At 37.1% G+C, this 10,000-nt stretch overlaps 1 protein-coding gene across 3 annotated transcripts in view; it reads left to right on the forward strand.

Annotated features, from left to right (window-relative positions):
• The window catches only part of LOC118761014, a 26,377-nt gene that overhangs the window by 8,397 nt on the left and 7,980 nt on the right, over positions 1-10,000 (forward strand). Inside the window, exon 4 of one of the 3 annotated variants that reach the window (XR_004997098.1) lies at positions 6,046-6,049. Coding sequence is in view for 2 of the 3 variants with exons in the window: in XM_036498654.1 (XP_036354547.1) it covers positions 2,858-2,873 (16 nt within the window). In the remaining variant the exon portion in view is untranslated. Of the gene's footprint in view, positions 1-2,857; positions 3,013-3,605; positions 3,628-6,045; positions 6,050-10,000 lie in introns of those variants that run through there. The other 2 variants (XM_036498655.1, XM_036498654.1) reach the window with 2 other exon arrangements.

Consider the following 10,000-nt stretch of genomic DNA (forward strand, 5'->3'; position numbering starts at 1 on the left):
TATATATGACCGCGTGTGTATCGCTGGCGATTTCTTTCCTCCGTCTTCCCTTCTTTGATTGTTTCCTTTTTCTATGTTTCTGACGAAGAGCTCCACTCGAAACGTTTAATCCCCCTTCTTTCTTTCCTGAGCGTCCAGTAACACTACACTTGTTCCACGTCCTCGCGTTGTTGTGTTTTCTCCTTGTGTTTTCATGTTTGGATTAACTATATATATATATATATATATATAATATGTGTGTGTGTGTGTGTGTGTGTGTGTGTGTGTGTGTGTGTGCGTGCGTGTTTGTGTGTACGTATGTATGTATGTATTTATGTATGTATGTATGTGTGTGTGTGTATACGGATCTGCTTTTCATTTTGGCCATGATCCTGCATGTTGTGCTAGTGCGGCGATAGCTAGGATTGTATTATCCCTCTATCTATATCTATCTATCTATCTATCTATCTATCTATCTATCTATCTATCTATCTATATATATATATATATATATATATATATATATATATATATATATATATAACATTATTGGTGAATTGAAGAAATGGAGCTGAACGCAGATTGAACAGAAATCGTTTTATTTCATTCTACACGTGTTTCGAAAGGCACAAATTACCAAAATCGATTGAATAATGGGACCATATTGTGTCTTTCTCTTCAGAAGAAAATAGGAAATCCGTTGGAAAAACAAAAACAGAACAGAGGCGGAGCAAAAACAAATCGAACTATGCTCCTAGAGCCCATGGCGAAAATGTTTATCAGTGATGTTGAGAACCGGTGGCTGAAGAATTTAACGGGTCAGGCATCGGTCAATCATGTGGGTGAGGGGGTGTGTGGGTGTTCTTTGTGACCGAGAATAAAGTTCTGACTATTTAAGGAATATTGGATGTTTTATAAGGGGCGAGAAAAAATCTACTTAGAGACGTGTGTGTGTGTATACTGTTCTATATATGTGGTGTTGGCGTAGGGGTAGAAAACATTTTTGTGTGTACGTGTGTGCGTTTGATCGTTCGGCTGTCAGTGGCTACTGCCGCGAGAACCGTTGGGTGGCAGAAAAAAAAAATAATATATTTGTTTATGTGTGTGTGTGTTCATCTAAGCCTGCCTTGTCAAGGAAACCCCCCGCTGTGAAAAAACCAAGCCCCCGTTTGTCTAACAGGAGTAATTCCCCTTGCAGTGGTTAATCGCAGATATCTTAAAGGCTATTTCAGAATTTTGTTTACCAAGGGATATGGGTGCCGGTATATATTTTATAAACGCTATTTAAAAGCAGATAAGTGTAACGCCGCCAATGGGGGCATCGAAAAGCCGACTGTAAAAGCCCGTTTACCATCCGGCCTGGCGCAAACAAAATATGGAAGAGTTCGGAGACACAAAGGTTGCACTGCCTTCTGCCCCTATCAAATGGGAGGGCCACCGACAAAATTGACCATTCCAGCCTGTAGCTTAAGTTCGTATCCTTCAGTCGCCATATTAGCTTACTGAGTCCCGTGGTCTGGCGCTTGTTCATGTCCCGAACAAATCACAGTTTACTGCTGTGATTTTTGCTACTAAGGTATCGGTTAAACTTTTGATTAATCTACTACAAGATTATTTATCTTTCTATTTCACATAATATATATATATATTATATATATATATAGATAGATAGATAGATAGATAGATAGATAGATAGATAGATAGATAGATAGATATCTGTAATTGTAATATGTGACAATTATTCGGTAGCCATGATAAAACTCCGAGTTTCGGATGTCTGGGTGGAAAACCACGCCCCCATCTCTTCAGTTATCCGGCCAACGGAAAAAAATGATTTCCACCCCGACATCCAAAACTCGGAATTTTATCATGGTTACCGAATAATTGCCACATATTACAATTACAGATAAATTCCTCTATTTACATAATATCGAGGTCTTTCCCATTCTTTTGTTGTCTTACCATTTCTATCAATATATATATATATATATATATATATATATATATATATATATGTTGAGGTGGGGACAGTATAAGCTTCATAGATGCAACAGGCCGCGTGAAGATTTGAGTATAAGACATTTGTTAATATTGATACATTTCAGCTAACCATAGACGCTGACATATTCCAAAGTGCACATACATGCGTACACGAACGTACACCATACATATACACATACACGGACACGCATTGGGGCATGTATTTGACTGAGCTCTTTCTCTCCATCTTTCAGTAAACTTTGGTGTTCCCAGAGTCCAGTCCTGTTTCCCATTCTGTTCCTTCTATATATCACACTGATCTAGTTGAGCCATATCCAACAATACTCTTTAATTCCTTCTTAACAATGTCTTTTCCCACATGCAACCGAGGCACAACACATCAAGCATGGATTGATTCTGTACACGTTTATTTTGAATGCGTCACCTAGTCGGGCTATTCCATTCTTGTCTTTTTTAACAACAGAAAAGAAAAGAAAGATAGAAAGAAAGAATATCTCAAGCACCCCTATTATTAAGAAACCACCACTATCACTGTCCTACACTATCTCTAAACATGATGAGCATTCGCACAATCGATCCAAATTAATCACTGTCAAATGGCGAAAGTACATCCTTATTTTAAATTAAGGCCACAAATGGTGCTACTTAAGCGTGCAGTCTTCCTCAGTATCCGAAGTTTACACTGAAATGACGTGATCTCTCCACTGAGATCACAGCTGGTTTTGTGATCTTCCATGGTGTGAATTTATCACTTGTGCCTACCTTTTTTAAATATATTATTTAGCATTTTGAGGATTATGATTTGTATGATTAAGTTTATGTCATTAATTATAAATCATTATTCAACATTATTCAACTATTTTTTGTCATCCTGCAGTATAAAGTTCTTGTAGCTGTGGTAGACTACACACTGTGCTGGTAGGTCGTACGCTGAGGTGTAAATGGCCGAGTAGACCGTACGCTAAAGTTGCACCGAATATTTCAGTCCCATCACCTGCCGATACTCTACAAGGCTTAACTGAAGTACTTTACCTGGCTGTGAGGTACGTTTAGCGGATTTCACTCTAATACCAACGTTTAGGATAGGTTTCTGGTCCGAAGATAACTTTCTAATTTCCACCACTATCGCAAACACTGTAAACTGTGATGGATGGGTCCTGTCCTCCCTTGTCGCAGCCGATAAAAGCAAAAATATAAATGAATATAAACTATGGGGTGCTTCAACATGTGTGTGTGTGTGTGTGTGTGTGTGTGTGTACATACATAGGAGCAAACATGTGCGAAACAAGGAGAAGATTTTAGCCCTCGAATACCAAAGTAGAGTAAAACGTGGGGCCTTATTGAAGCTGCAAACATTTACAAACTGTTACTCAGATTTTCCGGTAACTGATGATGTGAAACTGAATAACTGTTTGTGAAAATTTTCAGCTTCAACAAAATACTATGTCTATTTACACACACACGCACACATCCATCCATCCATCCATCCTTCCATCCATCCATCCATCCATCCATCCATACATACATACATACATACATACATACATACATACATACATACATACATACATACATACATACATACATACATACATACATAATCTTTTATATTTTACTTGTTTCTGTTATTAGACCGCAGCCATGCTGGAGTTCCACCTTGAAGGGTTTAGTCAAACAAATTTACTCCAGTACTTTTTTTCATAACCTCTGCTGCTTATTCTATCATACACATTTTACCGAACCGCTAAGTTACAGGGGGCGTAAACGAATCAAGACCGGTTGTCAAGCGCTGGTGGGTGTTCAAACACAAACACAGACACATGGATAACGCACACACACACATATGATGGGCTTATTTAAGTTTCCGTTCACCAAGTCTTCGGTCGGTCCAGGGCTATAGCAGAAGACACTTGGTCAAAGTGCCATGCTGTGGGACTGAACCCAAAACCATGTGGTTGAGAAGCAAACATCTTACCACACAGCCACGCCTGCGCCTAGAATGAATGTATGTGTATGTGTGTGTGTGTGTGTGTGGTGTATGCGTAGGAAACGCGCACCTGCAGCCTATATGTGTATATGCTTATAGACACGCATATACACGCATGTCAGTTTCTGCCCTTGCTTTGCTCGGGAGCAGATATTGTTGTAGGTGATAATGAATGATTAATCATGAAAAAATAAATAAATGAAGTAGGGTAACAAATGAATAAATATATAATAATTGCTAAAACATATGTAAGCATCAAATGATATAAAAGAAGACAACTTCAACCAGAAATCTTCTGTGTATATAATTTTGGTAAACGTTTTCGGCAGTCACTATACCTGCGCTGTTACCATATTTGTGAAGGTCTTGTCAGAGAAACGTTCAGTTTTCCATGTGTAAGGAGACAGATCAATTGGGCAACTAGTAAAAATAAGGCTGTTTGATTTAATAAGTAATGTTGTGATTTATTGGAAATCATTACGAAAGACTTTTGAACTGGAAGCTGCATTATTGTCAACAGCGATTTGCGTTGGACAAAACACATTGCTAAAATTGCCAAGAAGATTGAGGGTGTCTTGGTATCACTCACCAAGTCCTTTGTGAGCTGCTCTCCGGCTATCTATCTGCGGCTTAATATAGCTATGGTGCGACTTCACCGGGAATTTGCATCACCGGTCTGGAACCCCTATCTTGCTCATGATATTAATCGTCTGGAAGCCGTTCAGCGACGTGCAACCAAGAGAATACTATCCATCAGGCATTTGCCGTATTCTGAACGCCTTACTTCCCTGGGCATGGATACATTGAAACTCCGACGTCTGGCAGCTGACTTGGCAGACACCCATAAAATTGTTAACCATCTTACAAACAATAACTCTGTGCACCTTTTCAAACTCCATCTGTCCAACACCCGTGGACATGTTTACAAAGTCAGAAAACAGCACAGCTCCCATGACTTTCCGAAACATTTTTTCACGCTAAGATTTGCTGAAGCATGGAACAAACTGCCGGCATCAGCTGTTAGTTGTCGGAGCACTGCATCCTTCAAACTTCCATGCTTCCTGAGATTCGCCAACACTATACCTGATTTTCTCCCCTCCATAAACACGCAAACATGTATCTGACTCATACACTGTTCCCTTTCTAGACATTTGTACATTACTGCATATGCTTTATACGCACTTTTGACAAGTTGTGGTGCACCTGAGCAATGTATACAATAATTTCATTATTATTATTATAACATAACGATGGATTCATGTTCATCCGTCGGAGCGATGACGACTACCCAGTCATGCTTTAAGATGACTGATAACTTGTGCAGTGGCTTTGTTCAAAGTGAAGAAGAGTTGCGCACCGACGTCATCACTCTCTCCTCCGTGGCCATCTTCGATCCAGTGGCAAGACTAGATCAAGGCGACAGGAGCTGGGGACGGATGCAGTAGATGGCCAAGTTGTCTTATTTGCTTCATCTTGTTCTCTGCACGTCACAATGCGTTGCAGCAGCCGCCTTCCCTTCCGTTGAAACACGAAGGCTTCTCCTGCTAACCCCACCGGATCCAGCCTTCATATGTTGAGGTGTTTACCAGAGTGATGTCAGAAGATCTCAGTTTTAATTCTTTCCACAATGACATATTTGCAATTCTGTAACGATGTGGATTTCAATTATGCGTTCACGTATATATGTCACTCGATTTTTCGAAGCATTACGAAATGTTTAAAGTATGTATGTATGTATGTATGTATGTATGTATGTATGTATGTATGTATGTATGTATGTATATATGTATGTATGTATGTATGTATGTATGTATGTATGCATGCATGTATGTCTGCATGTATGTACTTATATCTCTCTTTCTCTCTGTATATGTGTGTCTGTGTGTGTGGAAAAATTATAAATGTTATTATAATACGGTAGCATTATTTTCAATACAATAGTATTATTTTCCACTATTTCTTATTTATGTATGTTTGTATGTATGTATCTATAGATAGATAGATAGATAGATAGATAGATAGATAGATAGATAGATAGATAGATAGATAGATAGATAGATAGATAGATAGATAGATAGATAGGTATACAGATAGATAGATAGATAGATAGATAGATAGATAGATAGATAGATAGATAGATAGATAGATAGATAGATAGATAGATAGATAGATAGATAGATAGATAGATTAAACAGATATCATTAATGAAGCTGGCTACGAATACGAAAGAAAATTTAACTATGAAAATTTAGATATCATTTGCTGAAATCGCATACGTATCATAAAAAATATATTATATCCTACACACTGACAGATTAACTTTCAAGATTATTGATTAAGTGTTTAAAATTTGTTTTTAGCTTCTCTAAACTTCCTTTCAGTAGTTATTGCTTAAACAATTCTTAATATGTTACAAATGTGTTGACAATACGTTAAGTGTTTTCGTAAATCTGTAACTAGAGCTCGAGAAGTAAGTTCTGAAGCAACTGAGAGCTTTGCGCTGAAACCCTACCCACTTCTAACAGTATTAATTCAATCGAAAGTTGATACATAAATGATACATAAATAAAAATAAAGTTTTGGGATAGTTGTTTTGTTTCAAAGAGATATTTTAACATAAACTATTACTATTATGCAAAAGAGTTAGTAAATTGTGAGCTTACTAACATTATCTTCAACAGACGATAATCAAAATAGACTGGGTATGATCAATACATGGATACGTATATCTTAAATATTTGAACGCATTCGTTGAAAAACGTCAAAACAGGATATATCTTTCTTAATTGAATTTCAAACGTTGACTTAAAAGGTTAACACAAACACACAAATTTGTGGACAGTGACTATGTATAGTCCATTAATTCGACCTTACTTCTTGAACGGTAATACATCTTAGCGATCGCCATGTGTTCTTGTGTGGCTGAAATGGTTCTTCACGATTGGTTCAGTTTGAGAACGCAATTTTAGATCAGATCACTTGGTCACTTGTCAATTGAGTACACACACATACACACACATATATGGTGTTTAGTATACCCTTATTCATATTTGTTTTTCAAATTCATGCCAATGTCCAGTTTCTGTTATTTCTAGTAGCTCATTTTTGTTTCAATTATGTAAGTTACCCTAGGCCATAAAAATTTGTTATATGTCTAATCTGTATATATCTAAGACTTATGTCTAGTGGAAAACGAAGTAGAACAACTACTGTACTGATGACAGTACATGACAGTTCCTGAGTATCCTTTACACTTAAGATTATCACATCTTTTCATCTGGAATTGGTTGCAGTTGTCACAAAACCTATCTTCTCTGGAAGTGAAGATTATTTCAGTAAATCAGGAATTTACCTAGTATAGTACGTACTATAACTTACCTCTTTTGTTCAAATTCACGCTATATGGAAACTTTGAGTAACTTCTCTTAGCCTGAAAGATTGCCTGATAATACGCGGCACGCTATTCAAGCTCGCCAGGCTATTGTATCATCAGAAGTATAAAACTTATAGTAAACTGCATTTAAATTGTGTATAGAGAATGTTTTTTGTTGATCCAACCAATAACGGAACCGAACACCATGTGTGTGTGTGTGTGTGTGTGTGTGTGTGTGTGTGTGTGTGTGTGTGTGTGTGTGTGTGTGTGTGTATGTATGTATGTATGTATGTATTTTCCGAGTTGTGAGCATATGAGAATATTAGTGTGTTTTACACGTCTGTGTTAAACGTTCGTTGCAGTGGCTTATCCGCTGGTGGCTAAAGAGCGATTAAATTTTCCGCCATCTTTCATGTTATATAAGAAACAGACACTAAATGTTTGAGGTTATGTATTAAAGAAAAATAGGAAGAAAAGGAACCATTTGCAGATTTTATCTTGATAGTTACTATTCTTCGGAGTCCATTTGGTGTCATCAGTAGTAAGAACGCCCGGAGAAAGACAAATTATTTGAATTCAGTGGCTTACCAACGATGGCTGATTTGTTTCTATCTTAGCGTACACTTGGAAATGTTTTTATAGATACTTGCACGCACAGATGTGACACACATACATATTCATATACGTATACATACATACATACATACATACATACATACATACATACATACATACATATCAAAACATGCAAAATCCTGACAACAACTGGGAACTTCCACAGAAACAGTGATGTTGACAGGCTCTATCTAAGAAGAAATGTAGGCGGCAGAGGCCTGAGATCAGTGCAGACGGCCTTCGAATGTCGTATGGTATTACTCAAGCAGCACCTGTTAAACAATGTATTAATGCTGTACTGAAAAGTGAAGTGAGCGACATTGTACGAGTTGTCAGTGAACTCTTTAAGAAACTCTCTCTTACTGATGATTTTCTATTGAGCCCCAAAACAGCTGGACTCTCTTACCCCAGAGAAGATCTGGATGGAAAGCACTCAGCATACAAAAAACAAAAAGACCTTCCATGGGTATGTGGACCGGCAACTTGAAGAAGACAGTAGGATTAACACGAATCACAGTCTCTCATGGACACAAAGCCACTACTTCACATCACACTTTGAAAGCTATGCGACTGCAATCCAGGAACAGGAGATTGCCATAAAGTTCCTGGTGAACAAGAGAGACAGTGATGCTCTTGTAATCCCAAGGTGCAACCGCATGTGTAGGCTACATCATGTTTCCGTGGAAGACATTACGCATGTGATTACCAGCTGTCCTAAAGTGTCGTCACGGTATTACCTCCCTATGCGGCACGATGTTGTTGCTAAAACAATTTACAATGCCATCTACAAAAAGGACTCCCCTGAAATAAATTTAGAAAATGGCTCTGTTATGGAATACATTCACAAACACCAACTCAAAGAATACTGGCGGAATATTCCCATCAAAACTTCTGTCAAATATAAACATAACAGGCCGGATATTGTTGTTTGGGACAGAGGGGCAAATGTATGTACCCTCATAGAGATCAGTTGCTCTGCAGATATAAATATCTCTTTGGAAATCAAAGAAAAAGAAGATACCTATGGGCAGCTGGTTCGAAACCTTCAGCTTCTATATCCAGACTATGAATTCATATTCATAACAATCATAATTGGAGCACAAGATTTTATTAGTAAATGCTTAAATGAGGATCTGGATAAACTGAGATTTTCAGAAAGAGAAATTGACTGGCTGATTCGTACATTATAAGTGCAATCTGTGAGTGGAACAGTAAAAATATGCAAGACTTTTCTCAAGTTCCAAATGCGAATTTGTTTGTGTTAAGATGGAGCCTTGTATCTTTGTTGGAAACCGGTTCCCTCCTCAGACGAAATTTTATAATAATTAAAAAATAGAAGAGACATACATACATACATACATACATACATACATACATACATACATTCATACATACATACGTAAATACGTAAGTAATTAAACGTATGTACGTACGCATATATGTATGTATGTATGTATGTATGTATGTATGTATATTCTCTTCTATTTTAAATTATTTGAAGGAAGAAGCTGGTTTCTAACAAAGATACAAAGCTCCATCGCTGGAATGTAGATAACAAAAACAAATTCACATTTTAAACTTGAGAAAAGCCTTGCATATTTTTACTTTCCGTTTATAGAATTTATTTGTAATGTGCGCTTTAGCTGACTGATTACTTCCTCTGAAAACTCAAGCTCATCAGGATTGTCACTTAGGCAAATACTCACAAAACCAAGTGCACCAATTATTATTGGTATAAATGTAAATTAATAATCTGGATATAGAATCTGAAAGTTTCGGAGCACTTGTCCATACATATCCTCTATGTTTTCGAAGATATTCAAACCAATAGAACACATGATCCCATAACGGTTTGAGTACGTACATTTGTTTGTATGTATGTATGTATGTATGTATGTATGTATGTATGTATGTATGCATGCATACTTGTATGTATGTGTGTATGTATCTATGTATGTATGTACGCATATAGTTGTTTGTCTTTTTGACTAAAAAACTAAAAGTGCGCAAATTATTTGTATACTGGCAGTATGTCAAATATATTG

The sequence above is a fragment of the Octopus sinensis genome, unplaced genomic scaffold, assembly GCF_006345805.1.
Source record: "Octopus sinensis unplaced genomic scaffold, ASM634580v1 Contig04591, whole genome shotgun sequence".
NCBI lineage: Eukaryota > Metazoa > Mollusca > Cephalopoda > Octopoda > Octopodidae > Octopus > Octopus sinensis.